Source organism: Protopterus annectens, chromosome 13.part0 (assembly GCF_019279795.1).
Source record: "Protopterus annectens isolate FY-2018-M chromosome 13.part0, PAN1.0, whole genome shotgun sequence".
NCBI lineage: Eukaryota > Metazoa > Chordata > Ceratodontiformes > Protopteridae > Protopterus > Protopterus annectens.
Genome location: NC_056747.1, coordinates 595,584,268 through 595,604,123, shown reverse-complemented (window position 1 = coordinate 595,604,123; position 19,856 = coordinate 595,584,268). Strand labels below are relative to the sequence as shown.

At 38.7% G+C, this 19,856-nt stretch overlaps 1 protein-coding gene across 4 annotated transcripts in view; it reads right to left on the bottom strand.

Annotated features, from left to right (window-relative positions):
• RAP1GAP2 (RAP1 GTPase activating protein 2) overlaps nt 1–19,856 on the bottom strand; it is a 2,340,619-nt gene that overhangs the window by 2,113,004 nt on the left and 207,759 nt on the right. For 2 of the 4 annotated variants that reach the window (XM_044054256.1, XM_044054258.1), the window contains exon 1: nt 14,929–15,086. The exons of 1 other annotated variant lie outside the window; for it this stretch is intronic. In XM_044054256.1, coding sequence (XP_043910191.1) covers nt 14,929–15,011 — 83 coding nt within the window. In that variant the 5' untranslated portion in view covers nt 15,012–15,086. Of the gene's footprint in view, nt 1–14,928; nt 15,087–19,856 lie in introns of those variants that run through there. One more of the 4 variants, XM_044054263.1, reaches the window with a different exon arrangement.

Sequence of the window (19,856 nt, the reverse complement as noted above, 5' to 3'; positions counted from 1 at the left end):
CCACACATGCTCTGTTTCTACCACCAGGCCTTTTTGTTTAACAGAATGCCCAACGTCAACTTGATGTGTCATCAGCCTCACCCTTCAAGCTCAAATGTTGCCAAAGGAATAGAGGGTAGTAACAGCAGGCAGCAGCACCCTCTTTAAATAAAGGGTACCCTGGAATTAACAAGGTAATTACAAACCTTTCAGCTCTATCTCCATCCCAAGAAAGTCTATAAAATAAGTTCTGAGGCACAGACTGGTAAGGATTTCAGAATATAAATTGATTAGTAGTTGGCCATACACAACAAAGTCACACAGCAGAGTTCTTGCCTGTCTAACCAAATCAAGTTCTATTTCAGAGTAACTGACAAGGATGACAAACACACTCGATGTGCATGACACGTCCAGACCTCGGTCTTAATACTGTGCATCAAAGAAGGTAGGAGAATACAATGCACAGAGGGAGTTGGTTATCTGACAGAAACAGAGTGGAAGGGGACTATTAAACAGGAAGGCAGTAACTAACTCACTGCACACAGTCCATGCTGGACATGGTAGTTTTTGGTTTTATTTGGCAGTCATCATGTCAGCACTACTGAACAAGAGCATCTGTTTCCTCATAGCACTAAGAATTAGTATCCATGGTAGCTAATGTTTCTTGCAGAGTAAGTAGACAGCAGGCAATGAGAAGTGTAATGGAAAAAAGTGCAAAGTTGTTAACTATTATGGGTGATTTTAGGGATTGTTTATTTGGTGGCAGTACCTAAGGAAAATATCAAGTGCTATAATTATCTCCAGACTGAGTAATGCTTTGTAATGTGACAGACTGGTGGTAAAAGCTGACTGCTAATTCTGCAAGTGCAGCTGTTGACATATTAACTTTCCAATATACAGGGGGAGAGGGCGGTCTCATATGGAATGTTTTGTTCCGTTCTTGAGGACATAGCTAAAGAAAGACATCAGTAAGATACAGAATAAACAGAGCTTCCAAGATAGTGAAAGTAGGAGCACACAAAGAATGGAGAAAGGCAGACAACACTTTTCATGCAATCAGTTGTTTCATTTTCATGTTGTTTATCATTGCTACTTCATGTAGCTCTCCACATCGTCTGCATGTTGACACTAATAAGGATCATCACTCCTTGCATCCTCAAGTTAAAATAGTGTGAGCACAACAAATGGAAACACATACAACTGATGACAAACTAAGAAGAAACTACACTTTTACAGAAAAAAAACAAAACTTAAAAGATTAACACCAACAGCCATGCCGAACTGATAATGGATGTATAAAGTGAACACCATGAAAATTTGTAATCCATGCAGTAGATGGGTTGAATGGCTGCTGTTTATTCAGAAGTTATGGGTCTTTGAGGATCAATAAAAAATAATTAATACATAATCACTGCCCAAAGCAACTAAACTATATTATCTAAAACGCAACACATCACAAGTAGAGCACCTTGCATCAGGAAACATTCCAACACACACACACAAAAACATGCATTGAAGAGCACACTGAATTATTATTGCCCTGGGTGTATGTCAAAAAAGTGTTTGTGAAATAAGAATGGTATAAGAAGAAGGGATTTGAAGATAATTGCGTAGTTTGTACAACAATGATTTTGCAAATCATCAGATGATGACCAAAGATTCTTACAGTTTGCACCTACGGAAGAGAAATAATATACAAAGAGGTTTCACTGACTTAATAATGACATCTATTGGGAGGGGCTTGATGTAAGCTCTGGCATGTGTTGTACTGTCAGAAGAGGAAGCTGGTAATACCAATGCTTTTGTCCCTTTCGTGAAGTTAATGGTCGCCTCTGAGAGAGAGAGCATTAAAGTAATAATGAAAACAGGGGCATAACTTCTGGTGTCGCAATATCTTTGATTTTAAATGCCTGATTGCTTAGTTGGATTGCTGCTGTCTCAGGGAATACATGTCTTATAGTGATCTGACCATTTATTTAACATGCTGTAGTTGATAAAACCCAGATTACCACAAAGAGGGTGTGTTCAAGTGTGAAAAGTCTGAACGGCACACAGCAGTTTTAATAGAGCAGTTTATTGTTAAGATCTTGGCAGTTACAGATACCATACACAAGAATGCTATCTTATTTTGATCCCTTACATCACAGTAAACAATTAACATACAACATCATTATTTTTCTGTCAAAGATATCTGTAGACCTGGGTTACAATTGTACACAGCTGTCAAGAAAGCAATATTCATGTCACACTGCAATCAGTTTTAGGTTGCATTGCATTGTTTCAGAAAACAGTGAATAATTCCATAAGCTTCATTTCTAGCAAAAACACTCAATCATACTTATGTCCTGTGGTGCAGCGGTTAGTGTTGCCGCCTCACAGCAAGAGGTTCTCTGGTTCAATCCTTGGCTGGGGTGCCTTCTGTGTGGAGTCTGCATGTCCTCCCTGTGGTCGCGTGGGTTTCCTCCGTGTACTCCTGTTTCCTCCCACATCTCAAAAGACATGCTGTAGGTGGATTGGACACTCTAAATTGGCCCTAGATAGGTGTGTGTGTGTGTGTGTGTGTGTGTGCCTTCTGTGGAAGTTTGGGCGCTGGGCTGGCAACTTGACACCGTAAAACTCCACTGCCAATCATGAGCAGACAGGTGATCCGCTGTGGCAACCCCTAACCGGGAAAAAGCCGAAAGAAGAAGAAAGGTGAAAAGTAAATAATTCCTTGTAATGCACTTTCAATAAATGCAGCAATAACAAAGCCCTTCCAAATATTTACACAAAAAGTACTACTAAGATGAAAATGTATTAATTTTATTCCATCTTATTTCATTCTGTGTCAATGTAAATAATTATAACTTCTGCACACTCCTGCTAAGTATTTCATCTGAACCCAAAATACCAAATAACAGATTTGCACTTGTGTTTAGGGCAAACCAAATAGCCTAAAAAAGCACAAAGAATCTAGATCTCCAGTATAGAAAAGGAACACAAAAATAAAGAGCTACCCAGAGCACTCTTCATTGACCTCAAAAGTGGCACACGGCTCTGTAAAATGTGAACCCAAAATACCACTGAGGCCTGTGTCTAAACATGATCAACAAGCTAGGTAGCATTTCTACTTTTACAACTTATTAGGTGGGTATAAAGTTTGCAGATATATCATCTCCTACAGATTAGTGGACAGGCTGCATCTTAATAAAATCAAGATAAGACTTACTACAATATGAAGTGCTAGAACACATATTTCCAAATTATTCTCAAAAGTACACCAGTACAAAGTTTAACAGTATATCATTATAAGCGAATCTTACAGAGTATAACCAGGGAGCTTCTATTTACCATCACCAGTTTGCTTTTCCTAGCAGCCAGGGTGTCAAGCCCTGCTGCTGCTCTGTCATGGGGTTACAAGTACTTCACATTCCTCTCAACTGTCTAGATTTTCACAGAATGTCCTGATTTTTGCCCATATTTTCGGTCTGTTTCTCACAGAATCTGTGGTTTTCTGGCAAATCACTGGAATTATCTGAGGACTGAAGTTAGTAAATAATGACATATATTTAAGTTTTGGACTTCATATTCTTCAGAAAACAATGTATGCTAAGACAAATCCTGTCATTCTATCAGCTTTCTAAATGTATAAGAGAAATATTTAAAATCTGTCCCTATTTTTGGGCCTTATCTCAAGCTTCGCCCAGATTTCTTGTGCTAAGAGGTTCAGAAGTATGGTACTTTGTGCTATGATCTGTTAAAGCTTCAGTATCATAACTGATAATGATTTTTCTGAAAATATAGAAAGGTATACACAATATGTTCAAGTAGGCTGTGATTAACAATGTGATTACATGGACAATGTGGTGGAGGGAAGTGAGGCAGTATTTGTACTACTGCAAGAGCAACTTCTATAACTGTATATATGTAGCACAACAAATTTGCTGATTCTGCTCCAAAATTGGGAAAAGGACAAACTTATCATGCACCTCTCTGATGTCAAACAGGGGCATAAAAATGTTTATGTACCTTTCTGAGATATTAGGCTCTAGTCTCATGCTAGAGCACAGAGAACAGCAGCAGGAAAACTTACCAGCTTCAAAAGCTGCAAAATACTTCTTGCTAACACACACACATTAGGACAGACAGAAGTTTTTGACAGCTCTTAAAGCTAGTAGTCCTATTAGCATTACTCCAGAGATAAATTTATTTACATACATGGCTAGAGCATTTAAGTTGTTATGATCAGGAACTTGACCAAAATCTTTCATGTCTTATTCCTAGGGGGAATGTAACAGAATGAACCGAGTACTAAACAGAGCTACTGACAAGACATGGGTGTCAAACAGCTGAGGCAATCCTTTGCAGAGGCTTCTAAGAGTTGCCCTTCTAGTAGTAGTATCTCTCTACAATGCAATGCAAACATCTTGACAATTATCCAGGCTGCAGCTCTACAGATATCTTGTACTGAAGTATTCTTAAAACTTACAAAAAATGGCAGTTTGTGTAGTCAAATGCTTTAACAATGCATATTCATGTTTGGTTGTATTTGTCATGATAAAAGGCAACACAATGGGCAAGCTACTTAATATCACAAAATTGTAGATGACAATTTCAATACTTTTTGGCTGCTGCTTTTTCTCATAGGAATCTTCACTTCCGGTACACTTTTCTCTGCTTGTTCATTAGACTAGGGATAATGTGGGCTGAATGTTGTGTGTCTGAGTTCCTAGTCAAGAAAAAATCTTAAGAATATATATTTTAGTGGACTTCAGATTAATTCAGAGACCTAATAATATTCTACATATATAAGATACACAGCTTCTTTAAAGTGGATTAAATCTGTGCTCAATTTGTTGTATTGAAGACCCTTATAGGTATACAAAGGTATAGGTATATAAAAGGTATACCTTATAGGTATACAAAATGTTACTCTTGGTATGAATTGCATATGGTACAACTACACCCTACTTGTTCTCTCTTAGTTGACATTCAAAGTCACTATGTTATATCTTTCATTCTTTTTTTAACTTTACTCTGTACCAATATGTGATCCTGCCTCCTTCAACGCTTATGCCTGACTGTCGTTGATCTTCTCTCACACAATCCATCCACCTCTTTGCTGGATGCCCTCCTTTTTTCTTAACCTCTTCTTTCTGTCCCAAATCTTCTTCACCATATTGTCTCCTGCTTTTCTGCAAATGTGCCCGAACCACCGTAAACTGTTCTCTTTGATCCATGTATCCCTTCAATAATTTCTCTTCAAAGCTGATTAACCACTACTATTTTGTCATCTTTGAATATAGAACGGATCTGATGAAGTTCCTTTGTAACGGAATGTTGGAACGAAAGCGCTTGTGCATCTTACTTTTACTGTGTGCTTTTTTAACTTTGGTGGAGCATTTTATTTTTTTTACATTAAAAACTTTGGATTTAGCGAAGACACCTCAGCAACTTTTTTACTGATTTTTTTTTAACTAATACCCATAGTAAATAATACTAAATTATATTACTTCATTAAAATATTTTGTACAAGTATAAAATAGCACATTTAAACCATGCTGTAAGCTTCCTAGTTGAAATTATTAGTAAGCGTTCTATATTTTAACAGTTTGTTCCATATTATGACATGCAGTATTCCTCATTTTGTAAACAGAAAGTTGGAAGCTATATGGAAAATAAGTCAGAAATTGCTTCTTTAGTCACAGATTTGAACACAACAGGCTCTCACTAACTTTTTAAAGCAACTACATCTCAAGGTCAGTGTTAGTACATCTCTGGAATCCATTTACTTAGTCTTCTGTCATTGGTAAATTCAGTAATACCCAAATGATACAGAAATATTCTAATAGCTATTTTTTGCTATAGTAAATATGTTCTAGTCAACTTATGTGCTATGTGCATTTTCTTACCTGGTCTGTCTTTCACTTTCATGTAATATACATATTAGATAATATTCACTGCAGTCTTGGAGGTGATTTGTACAAAGTATTTCTGAACATACTTTAAGGGTTTATGATATCTTTACAACATCCTCTTTGACATAGCATACACATACTCATGGAATGACTCATTTATACTACATGCTAATAACGTTGTTCTGTTTGAGCATTTGACAGTAATATTCATGGAACTTCTAACATACATACACCACTGTTAATTTTCTATCTAATCGTATATATTTTATGCATATATAAATTCTCTTGAAACACGGACAACTGATCTATTCACAATAATTTCTGAAATACTCTATTATTATTTTGTTTTTTGTCTTTTCTTGAAAGGCAAACATTAAATGAATGATGGCTTTTTCACCAAAAAAGATGCAGAAAAGTGGCATATCGTACCTTTTTCAGGCTTTGTGGCTGGTCTACTCACAGCAATAAAAAAATTACACTTCATCCAAAGCATCCTATCTGCTATTAAAGTTTGTTGCAACAAATTATAAAAAAAAAATATGCTTCTGTACTTCTAAATATACAAACTTTATAAAAATAAATATATGTCTTTACTTGTGCTAATACATTTCTTTATTTCTTATACCTATACTATATAATATTTGGATGTTTGCCAGGATGTTCAGTAAACAAAAAGCGGATGTGCTTCCACCCTCCAAGAAGCCTTTACTCTGACTGCCTTCAACAAATAAGTGAGCCATGTGAAATGCCTTCCTATAATTTGGCATTACAGTATTTAAATATTTTTATGAAATATACTACAGGGAGGACCATCTATTCATGGGGTACAAAGAAAAGGTATTTCAAACCCATCAAGGGGGAACCCCTAAAAAATCAACTGATATAGCAAGAATGTGCCTGTTATACCTGATGACTTCCTTAAATGGTACTCGGTTGGGATGAATCCCGAGCAGTATCAACAGAGTGGAAGGTGACAGATTATAACCCCCGGACAGAGCTGCAATGGCTAAGCTTCACAAAGTTATTCTGACTTCCGGTGTCAAGGCTGAGACAATAATGCCGAGTGAAGGTGTCATCCCTGCTGAGTAGAAAGATGGAGCCCTGAATATGACACAGATGACACTCCAAACACTGCATGACCTAGGTGGGGAGAGACAGAAAGAAGAGGCATATCAATCAACTCTTGCTATGGTGAAGGTGAGGGATGTGTGTCCCTACAGCATTCATCTAATGCAAGATCCTAAGACTTAGAGACCATCTGTCTGAGTCTGATGGCCTTCAGTGTTTTCCACTCTGGTGCAAAGGTAAAAGTCTATCTTTCTAAACACATTTGAAAATAACTCGAGATAGAAATGCTGATGCAGTCTTCCTTGTGAAACAAAAACATGCACAGATCCCTATGGGTAAAGGTTTGAAGCTCTGGGATGGAATGTGTGGAGATGATGGCCAACAGGAAAAGCATTTTCAAAGAAATGGACTTCAGTAGCTCTAACCTAGCCAGCTGAAATGTCAAAGAAGGAAGCCAGTCTCTCATGAAATTCAGATCCACAATGGGAGAGGGGCAATAATTCCTTACCAGTGGATGACGCATTCTCTTAAAGAATTTCTTGATCAGCTGGGGTGGGTCACATTTCTGTCCTACATCAGGTGATGGTGAGCAGGAATAATTGCATATGCACCCTGGCTATTACTTGTCCTAGGTATGTCAAAGTTAAATAGTCTAGGGGAGTACAACGTACCAATCCATCTAAATTGACAATGTTTTCCACTTAGGGCTGCTGAATGGAAGGCTTTCTAGCACCCTTAAGTCACCTCACAGACATGTGCTGGAAGGTTTGGAGAAAAAAGGGGTCTTGTCAGGAGCCAAGTGCTGAGGTGAAGCTGCTTGTCCACCAAGCTGTGAGGAACATGTTTTGCTAAAACTGGAAATTTCGTTGGTATGACTAGGGCTCTTAAAGCCTGAAATAATACACTTTTCTTGCATAAAAAAGTATGACCAAAAAAAACTTGTGGCCAGTCTGTCCTCAGTTCTGCAATGAAGTACAGAATCAGTGGAAAAGGCATACTGGAAGTTACCATGCCACAGCAGAGAGAGAGAACATCCACTGCTATTCCCCCATTGCCTTGTTGAAATGAGCAGTAGTAGCCAGTTTCCAGAGTACTTACCTAATTTTCAGAAGATCCTAATCAAGCATGGCCTCTGAATCTGGAGCCTCAGGAGGGAGGTGGAGGCCTGGTTCAGAGCATCAGCCAATGTGTACATCTCAGTGAGGATGTCTGTCTTTGGCCCAGTGTCAAGCATCGCCTTCTCAACAGGTATGACCAGATGAAGAGAAGCCCCAGAAGCAGTTTCTTGTCCAAGGCCTTCAGGGTCAATAACAACATTCTCAACTCCAACTTCTGATGTTGAACCCCTTTTGCAAGAGAGACCAAATTATCTGCATTATGTGGCAGCCATACCTCTCAAACTCCAGATGAGAAAATCAGAGACAAAGGGTCCTAAAATCAGGGACACCTCCCTAGTATAAGACATGCATATTCAAATTAGCAGAATATATGCATTTAATTACACAATGACAGGGCATTATTTATAGATTTTTTTTTTTTTTTTTTATGAAAAACAGTTTTATACACACACACCAATACAGATATGCACATAATATGGACATACACATACCTTCCTATCCTGGATAATAACATGTATCCATTTTTAAAGCATAGCTCAACATACACACAAACATATACATGTGTGTGTGTGTGTGTGTGTGTGTGTATGTATGTGTATATATATATATATATATATATATATATATATATACACATACACACACACATTTTATATATATATAGATATATATATGGTTCCACTTCACAATATCGAATTACTGAAAACTCGAACAGCATTGAATGAGTAATAACAGGTTTTGCATTAACATAATTTTCTGAAAGATAAGAACCAAATCTACAGCACACTAAACTGCAATCAATGCAAGCCAGCTTCAGTAATTTGCCCCAAAAAAAAGAAAATGTCAGACCAAAATACTGGCATTCAGCAAAACTGGTGGCAGCAGAGGTTAATTTTGCCATTTGAACTAGAAGTACGTCAGCATCAACAGAAAACCAATAAGATTTCCTCCAACCAGGAACAGCAGCTGAATTTCAATTATACAATAATGGCTGCAAGGGAACCTTGATGCAGGATATTAAAAAAAATGATTTACTTATGTGGGAGTTGGTGACAAAGCACTTGTGGGTCACTTTTCAAAAAAAAAAAAAAAAAAAGCCCACAAAAAACTGACTGCACCATCGGGGGGGGGGGGGGGACAGAAACTTTCTCTGCTGTTCAAGACTCAAAAGCATGGCCGGCCTTAGGCATTGGGTGCCGCTGTAGCAGGGGTGCTTTTCCAGCATTTGTTTTGTGTAGGTAGATGAGGTTGGGGGCACCTGGGTGGTGTGGGCGGGCACTGTGGAGCCCTTTTGCCTAGGGCAGCAGCTGACCTAAGGCCGCTGCTGCTCAAAAGTATTAGCCTCATAATGCTTGCAATCCTCTACAATTCCCAGTGCAATGTGTAATCAAAATTTAATTCTCCAGTTCTAAATCCAAGTCCCTGCAACTTCAAACAGCTAGGCAAGCAGCTTCATCTCCTTGGATAAGCAAATCCACGGCTAAACCTTATTCAATACTTCCATGGTTCCTCCTTCCTTTTCTTCCTGGCTTAGCCAATCACACACATGATAACACTCCCCCTGGTATTCAATGTCAAAGAATGGACAGAGTGCCTTTCTGCTCTGTTTAATAAGTGGGCTTAGAGGAATAAATCACAGACAGTAAGCCACTCAGGAGGTCCATTGTTGCAGCATATGATGCAGGTAGGAAAAGGAGAACAGGAATACAGCCAATAGTGTGCATAATAGATGTGGTGAAGAGATGTTGTTAATTGGTGGAGTCAAACAGCTGCCCCTGTACTACAAAATTACAGGAGTGTTAGCAGTCAAGTTGGGCAGATGGACTGCTGCTGTGTTTTACATAAAAAAAAATGGATGCACCCGGGCAGTTAGGGACACTTTGGAGGTATGATGGGAGTTATGCTGGGATCCCCAACCCATAACTATACTATCACCATCATGTCCTGAGAGAGATTCAGCATCAAGAAGGCATCATCATCTATCAAACATGTGGAAGTTGTCCATCATTCCAGATGTCTAACACTACAAGAAGGTCAGTGAGCACATGGTGGCTCTGATGCTGCTGATACCTCAACTCCCAGTAACACCAGAATTCTGAGTCATGCAAATTATATATTTAGGTTCACAGGATAATACTAGGCTACTGGTCCGGAGGCCCTTATAAGCCGAGACAAGAATTTTGCCCATGTTCTCTCAAAGTCAGCATCTGTTTCCCCTGTCCAGCAGAGACACAGGTGGGATCACAAGGATGTATTTTCTGTTTCCCATCCAGTCGTCCGGGTTCCTTGACAGGGAGGAGGAGTCTGTTCCACTGATGAGGGAGTCTTTGGGATACAAATCTGTCCTGCCAACAAGTTCTATTAATGTCACAGGCCAGGTTAAGACCTTGCGTGCGGGTTGCACAAGTGGAGTTTGACTTACTGCTATGCAGCAACTCCATCAAGGCTGGGTCTGAGGTGGACTTGTATACCAGACACAGGTCACCTCTGAACAGTCTGTACAAGACTGAGCAGAGGGACAGGGCTTTTTGCCTATTTGTATAGGATAGGTGTTTGAGACCCTGGATTTTCCTGGTCAGGAACCTCTATGGTCTTTCCAGCTGCTGCATGTGCTTGGCAAAGTACATGCCGAAGGGGGCATTGTACTCGATAATGGGTTTGATAAGGGAAGAGTACTGGGATGTTATGACCTCCTTGTTATTGGATAAAATTCCCTTATTTATGAGGTGGGCCATGTAGAAAGCCTTCCATACAATGGAGGCAACGTGGTGGTCAAACATCAGGTTGCTATCAACCTGGGTGCCCAAGTTCCTCACAACTGATTGCGTGCTTAGTACATTGTTATCAATGTGCCAATTAGTGGGAATTCCATTTTCTCCAAAGGGGATAATGATGCATTTCTTGGCATTCAGTTTGAGGCCATGGTTCTGGCAGCAGTCATTAGTTTGGGTAAGGTCCTCTTGGAGGATGTCCACATCACTAGAGGAATTTAAGACAGTACCCAGCTTGCAGTCATCTGCAAACTTGGTCAGCCACAGACCACTGGTTTTGGCTTGCATCTCAGAAAAGTATATCCCAAACAGTTGAGGCCCCAAGACCAATCCTTGGGGTACACCACTTGTTAATGGTCTACTACTAGAGATGGCTTCCCCCGTTTTGACTGAGTGGGTTCTATCAGTCAGCCAGTTAGCTACCCATCTGGTAATATATGGGTTGATGCCTAGCTGGGAGAGTTTATTTACTAAAATAAGTGTGCCTGTGCATTCATTCCTATAGGTCAATCGGTGTACAGCATGTATACAAGTGAAGAAGATTGCAACTTCACATAGTCAGTAACCTAAAATCATAAATGAACCCAGGAACATAGAGCTATGACTGTCCTGAGGATTCTGTAACCCAACTCTGTGATTTTGGGTTGCAGCAAACAGACAGTTCCATAGTAGGGGTATTATGGACTCATTTGTTTGTGCCTTACATAAAGTCTATAGCTGAATAATCAGTTAAGCAAAGTACTAGAGTCTCATTGCAAAAGGCAAGAATAAGCACTAGAATCTGAGGCAACTAAAGTAATAAGAATAAAACCAATAAGCAAAAGTGAAAAACAGTGCTTTACAAATAATTTAGTTATAATTCACAGTAGAAAATAATGTAATGCAACAAAGTAAAATCACCTCAGAATCATCTTAATATGAATAAGTACTCCTGCAGACTGTGTTCAAGCTATTACAGGAGTATTCAAGCCACTCACCATAGCAACATGTGCTGTATTTGCGCAGTTTACATTAGCATGTTTCTAGTGTACAGTGATGTGATACAAGGAATGAACACCTCTAGCAAAATGGACAGAAAAGTAATTAAAGCAAGAAATAAGAGAAAATGGGGGTCTAACCCATGACCTAGTCAGATCTACCAATTTGTAGTACTTATGCAGAGGCACAGTTACAGCTGCAATTCATGAAATGGGTGGGGATTGGGGTAGGAAGAGCCCTGCAAAGATCGCAGATGTAGGAGCACTTTGTTTTAAGCACTTCTACAGCCGCAAAAAAAAAAAAAAAAAAAAAGACCAAGATTAGTTTTTTTTTACGAGCCATCCATCCAGCCATCCATCAATTTATTCATGCAGCTAGCCATCCATTCATTCATGCAGCCAGCCATCCATCCATTCATGCAGCCAGCCATCCATTCGTACAGCCAGCTATCCATCCAGCCAGGCATCCATTCATTCAGCCATCCATCCAGCTGCTACTCCCACCAACCAGCTAGTCACTCCAGCAGCTGGCCAGCTAGCCACTCCAGCAGCCAGCCAACCAGTCAATCCAGCAGCCAGCTAGCTAGCCACTCCAGCAACCATCCGTCGTACCCATAACATCATCTCCTTCACCGCTCCTGTGGTGACATCATGGTAGAGGGTGTGGCCAGTGTCATATTGGCCACACACCTATGTCCCACTTTGGCCCATTTAAAAGGTGGCAACCCTATAAGGCCAGGATAGGCCAAGTCTCCTCAAATCAGGACCTGATGAGAAATAAAAACTCACTCACAACCAAATGTTTTTCATTTGAACAGTGGCAATAGTTCATACTATATAGACTGAAATTCACGGTTGTAAAAGACTGATGCTTTTCAGAAAGAAAGTTCAAATTATGTCACTACTTTCATACAAAAGTCTGCAGAATAAATCCATCTGAGTGACTAATTGACTAATAACGATGTTGGATGCGTGATCATGTCCTCACTATAAGAGGTCAACAAGGCAATGGCATGATATTCTGAATGGATTGTTTTCTGCATCCTCTAATATTCTCAACTTCAAAAAATTAAAAAAAAATTCTTAATGCAGTTTGCCAGAAATAGAATGTAACCATCCTCCAGTCCATTTCCTACCAGATACTACATTTTTAAGGTGCCTGGTCAGAAATACTTCACAGAGGTCTTGCCTAACTGTCGATAACTCATTTTACATACCTTTAAGACCAATGATGTTTTAGACAGCAGAACAGAATTTTGCCTCAAGTTCTCTTGATTTTTTCCATACGTTTTATTACATCACTATTACTATAGAGAGAACTCCTGTAAAATAAAGTGTCAGTCAAGATCTCTGTGGTTTTACAGTCAACAGTGAAAACTGTCGTGGCAGACCTAGCTGCTTGTGAGTTTCTGATATGGATTCACATAAATTCTCACACAGCACTCTTTAAACATTCAACAACTCAAGTGTTGGACACAAAGGGTCCCAAATTATGATCAGTTTTTTACAAATTGGTACTACCTAACTAGAAAGCTGAAAGAAAAAGTAGAACATGCATTTTCTAACTCAGGCAGTGGGTAGCAATATGTTGAGCTTTTTTAACTATAATTTTCACTGTTTTGTTAAAAAATTACATATTTTATGTGAGACAGCAGTGTTTGGAAGCAATTTAGTATTCTCTGATGGTCTCTGAGAAGTCTGGCAAGTAGTGTACAAGCTTCCATATGTGCAGAACTTAAGCAACGTAGATCCTACGAAATTAAAGCTTCTTCTTTCTTGCTCCAAAGCCCAGGGTTCAAGCTTGACCACCTATCAGTGTCAATTTAAGAACATATATTAACTCCATGTCTTTCTTTGCACCCCAGTTTCCTTCAGCTTCCCAAAACATGCTGGTTGACTCTTTACTCTAAATTGTCCATGTATGCTGAATTTACCTTTGCCCTTGGGGGCTACATCATGACTGAATGAATCCATGCTGGAGTAGTTCAGTTATCCAGTTAATAAATGAATACATCAACATAAAACTACCACCTGTGAAAACACTTAGCTGGTGAGGAGATAAATGTAATGAATTGCTACAGCTATGGGTAGTTTTTATAGGATAAAGGAAATTTAAGCTGGGATTTCAGGAAAATGAATGGCTAAAAATGACATGCTGTGAACAGAATCATTAATGCCCAGCATAATCTGCAATGTGTATTTATATGAAATACAGTCATGTGAAAATTATTTAATTAGGAATCTTATACTTATGATACAGCATCAATGTCACAAATGTATTTCTGTAATAGTGGAGTATAGTGAAATGCCTTAATGCCTTTCTGGTCCTCAGCACCCCTCAATTTCAGCATCTTCTGCATCTACACTGGGGGACTCCTAAATTTTATTATGGGGCTCCTTAAGGTCTAGTTACACTTCTGTATTTATTTGTGCTTCTAATTATTAAATAGTTTTAAAAAGATATGCAAAGTAATAATGGTCTTATTTCATACTTAAAAGTATCATCTGTAGGTTTACTGCTGAGGTCCACGCATTTTCAAACGTTAACTGTTGCCAATTAACATGTGCTAAGACAATAATTTGGTGGTATGACAGCACATCAGTCATATGTCAGATTAATCAAAAGGAAAAAGTATAGACAATAATTTGGTGGTATGACAGCACATCAGTCATATGTCAGATTAATCAAAAGGAAAAAGTATAGACAATAATTTGGTGGTATGACAGCACATCAGTCATATGTCAGATTAATCAAAAGGAAAAAGTATATATTTACAAGATCCAGCAGGATGAAGATTTTCTAAATCTGCCATACAAAAAAAAAATATTGGCAAATCCAACCTTGCAAGACACTCCTTCAGACTTTGGAAAGGTACGTACTTACACTATAAAAGATTTTTGTTTATTATTTTTTTTTAACCAGGTGACAGCATTGTCTAGTTAACTGACAGGTTAGAGTCACATGGCAGCTAATTGGAGGCTAAGGGAATCAAACTCTCTACTACAGGAAGCAGCTACTTAATGGCTCATAGCATTAATCCTTTGTCCACCTGTCAGAATTCTCACTTAAAATTGCCTCACCAGAACCTATTAATGATTTCTTAAAAAAAGTACTCACCAACCAAATCCTCCAAAGGAAACACTCCGTCGTCTTCTAAAGAATGTTTCCTTCTGGTGTTTCGACTTCTGCTGTGGCTGCATCTTCAAAGAAATGTTTGACAAAAGTCTCTACAGCCCTGATGCTAGCAGAATACTCTTTCAGTAGATAAGAGGACTGAACACTACTCTAAAGCTACTCTGCATTTTTAATGAGGTCGTCACACAAAAAATTTAGACCACTTCCTGTGCTTTCCTCTACACAATTCTGAGTGGACTTTCAGTTTCTAATGTCATTTTTCATCGAAATAACACTTCTTTCATTTTTAATGCTCGTTTCTGATCTGCTTTTGAAAGGCACAAATTACTCCAGTATTTCCTGTTTTCTCACATCTCATGAAGTTCTTTATAACAGTTATATCTCGACTTTTACAGCAGTACACTCCCTAGCAGGATGCCTGCAGCTTGCAGGACCCTGCAGCAGCTGGTCAACTTCTCATCTGTTTGAAAAACTATATTCTACTTCCCTTTTTCACCTGGTTTACACCTTCAAACTACTTGGGAAATGCTCAGAAAACAAGTGTGGCTGAAATACTTGTGCTTCCTGACAGAACTGAACTAGGTTTAACATTATGAGTCAAGCCTGCACCCAGGCTCAGGTTACTTCATGGTATTGTGTAATATGGCATGTTGCATGTTTCTTGCACCACAGCTAATTGCACTAACTGAACAAAATGCATACTTTGATTATAAATGGCTTATCCTGACCTTGGCTCACAGTTACATAAAGAGGTAAAGCCAGATTTAAAGATTATACTTCACCTAGTCTCAGGGACAAACAAGGTCTTGGGGAGCTCATTGCACTAAATTTGACTGACCACCTTAGCAACTTGTGTCATGTTACCACTGGACACTCATATCATTTGTGCCTTCAAAAATGCAGACTGTTAATATAATTTACATATTCCAAAAAACACCAAAAAGGTCACAGCTTGAACAAATGGATCCGAGAAAATAAAACTCAGAAGAATTAAACACCATAACTGCATCCACGGATCCAACCAACAGGCAAGGAAGACTAAGAGTCACTTGGAATAAAATATGACCAATACTTTATTTGGTAAGCACTTTTGTGGGAAATAAGTCCCACTTCATCAAACCTTTAATTAATACAAGCATCACAAGGCTCTCATATATTACAGCCAATACAAATTAACCTATCAAAACGTTCACCCTATTAAAGAATTAATTGGCTATCAGTCGGCATAGAAATATATAGATTAGTTCATGTCCAACCATGAATATATATAACAGCTTTAAACAAACATGCATATATAAAAAACTCAATAATACATCTATGCTTAAAATTATATGAAATACATATATAAAAAATTTAAAAAATGCAATCTTTCCATTGTTAAAAAATATATCATCGTCTCATTACCATAAACATAAATGCATGTTCATGTAGAGTATCCCTGGAGGCCATCCATACACTGAGATTACTACTACTACCTACAAAGTGCCCTATTCCTAGGAATGGGCTTAATAGGAATTCTATCATCTGCCTGCATTCTAATTATCCATCTTGTCTCTGATGTTTCTGTCTTAATTATTTCACCTCCCCTTTCATTTTCCTGCACATTTTCCATAACCAAATATCTAAATGTGTGTTGCTGTCCCTCAAGGGAAACATGCTTCACCAAAGCATTAGTTGTATCCAAATTTCTGATGTTTAGTAGATGTTCTCTTATCCTAAACCTAAGTTCCCTATTTGTCTTCCCCACGTAGAAACTACAGCATTGGTTACACACTGCCAAATATACAATGTTCTTGGTATTACAATTTGCTGTCACATCAAATTTAAACTAGCTCCTAATATCAGGATCTGTGAATATATTACTAGTATCAATCTATTGACATTGATTATATCTATTACATGGTTTAGTACCCTTGTGTTCAACCACAGTTCTCTCTGTATCTTTCGGATAGCAAAGGAGTCTAGGGATTTTTTGTTCTTAGTCAAATTAGAGAGATACTGGGTGAAGAACACTATCGTGTGTGAGTATAGGCCAATGTTTCTTAATGATGTTCACTATTTCATTAACATTACTAGTATAATGAGTGGGCACCCCAAGCATGCCCCTCTTACTATCAATTGATCTAGGGTGGTTACTTTGTCCCATTGAAAAATATGGTTTGCCAATTGTAGTTCTTAAACTCATGGCTTCATCAAGAACGTTCTCAGTATTACTGTAAGTGTACCCCCTTTCTTTAAATCTCTCCCCGAGATCATTCACCTCATCCATAAACACTTTATCTTCTGCTGTCAATCTAGAAATTCTCAGACTGGCCTTTGACGACGTTCTTAAAAATAAGTTTGGGATGCATACCTTTTGTGTGTAAAAGTGTATTCCTATGGCACTCTTTCCTGTAAACTTTAGTGGATAGTCCCCCCTTCAATGGTCCTGAACACTTTCACATCAAGGAAATCAATTTCTATTCTTGAAAACCTAAGATCGAATTTCAAAAAGGATGTACTGTTATCCATCTCTCTGTGGAATTTCAAAAGATCATCCATAAAATGCTTATAAAACAAAATTTGATGCCATTGATTGTTCAAAATAAGTACTCTCTTCCAGGTCACCATTACTAAGTTCGCATAACTGCTGGCACTCGAGGTGCCCATGGCCACCCCATCTTTCTGTAAGTATATTTTGTGATCAAAAATCATCACATTATTAACAAGAACCTGCTTCGTAAGTAGGCACAATAATTCTGCTTGAATGCCACTATATGTTCCATCCATTGTTAAATACTCTTAACATTTCTAGGCCCAACTCGTTCAGAACAGAGGTGAATAATGAGTGTACATCTAGTGCCACCATTAAGAAGATCTCTCACTCACATAATTAAATATATCTGTTAGAAATTGCGTAAACGATATGCAACAGAGTATAGGTGGAATGTTTTTGATGGTCAGCATAGGGCATCTGCTTTAGGCCTGTGATTCTTTTAGTGAGATATTTTTTGTGGCCTTTCCAGTTGTTGCAGATGTCTTGAGAGGTACATACCAAATGGGGCATTGTATTCTTAGTCTTCCTTGCCTGTTGGTTGGATTCGTGGATGCAGTTGTGGTGTTTAATAATTTACACATTAACCCAAATTAGATGTAACATTTAAACAGCACCCCTCACTTTCCAGTGCTTGTAATTACTACTGGAGTGGACCCCACCTCCCATGAACAGAATTTTCTAGTTAGTGTTTGCCACCACACTTCTCAAATACACCTATTTATGTGGAATTTTCCTAATTTTGAATATAAAAAGTCCACAATCCATGCTGTTGTACACTGAATGGGTCTGTCACACATTCACTGTAAGATTATTTATTTATTTATTTATTTATTTTTAACAAATATCCATTTATTTCCAGTACATGAGCCATAACCTGTGGCTAAAAAAGCTTGCAAATGACTGCAAACTGGGAGCTATCGACATGTCACCCTTCAGCAAGAAAGCACATTTGAAATATCTGGTGTACAAAACGTAGGCTCAAACAATGGAAAGAAAAGTGAAATATAATTGCATTTGGTAGACAGCTCCCCCTCACCAGCCTACAGCACATTCAAAATATTATCATTTTGAAGTAGAGTAGTTAGGAACCTTTGAACATGGGTTTATAATTATTTTCCCCTTGATCATTATATGACAAAAGTCATCAGGAAATCCTTCTATATTATGCAACTGAATGCGCAAGGAATATCATCTAGAGCTAAAGAGTTCATTGTTCCCTTATTTCAGCATTGATTAAGTGAATTATAGGTTCATAGGTAGGTACTAGGCTATATACCCGAGGGCATTTATAAGCCTAGCCAGAGTGTGTCAGCTTTCGCTGCCCCACTGATTAATTAACTGAGCCTCTGTCAAGAAGAGCCAATGAAGTGATCCCAGGGGTGTATTTTCTGTTACCCATCCACTTATCAAGGTTTCTCTTGAAGAGTGTTAGTGAGGGGCTCTGCCTAATGTAGTTAGGAATTTTGTTCCAAAGCATGGGGAGTCTCTGCGACAGGAATCTATCCCTCCAGCATTTTCTATTTATTGTTGTGGCGAGATTTTGCTCACTAGAGCAAGTGGCTCGCAGTGACTTTGATTTCTTTAGGCGGAGCATGTACATCAATTCTGAGTTGGGCATGGCTTTGTAAGTCAGGCAGAGATCACCTCTGAGTAAGCGATATTTGACTGAGCACAGCTGGAGTTTTTCCAGTCGGACTGCATAGGACATATGTTTGAGGCCAGTAATCCTCTTGGTGAGTGACTTTTGTGGTCTTTCCATCTGTTGGAAGTGTCTTGTGAGGTACATCCCAAATGGGGCATTGTACTCTATGATGGGTCTGATGAATGACGAGTAGAGGGGCACTATAACCTCTTTATTTCTAGATGCAAACTCTTTAGTAATTAGATGGGCTACATAGAAGGATTTCCTAACTACTTTGGCAATATGATTGTCAAAGGAGAGATTACTACCTGGGTCCCCAGATCTCTTATTACCTCTTCTGTATTAAGGGGGCTGCCACCTATGTGGTAAATTCATGGGTGTTTTGTTTTTCTCAAATGGGATGACTATGCATTTTTTGGCATTTAGCTTGAGACCATGACTTTGACACCAGGTGTCCGTTTCAGTAAGGCCCTTTTGGAGAATGTCCGTGTCAGCCGGAGAGTCAATTATGGCTCCCAGTTTGCAGTCATCAGTGAACTTGGTTAGCCATAGTCCTCCTGTGTTTGTCTGTACTTTTGAGAAGTATATGCCGAACAGTAGGGGTCCCAGGACTGAGCCTTGTGGGACACCACTTGTGACTGGTTTAGAGTCGGACCTGGAGCTTGCTATTCTTTCTGTGTGAGTTCTGTCTGTAAGCCGGTTGGCAACCCATCTCGTGACATAGGGGTTTAT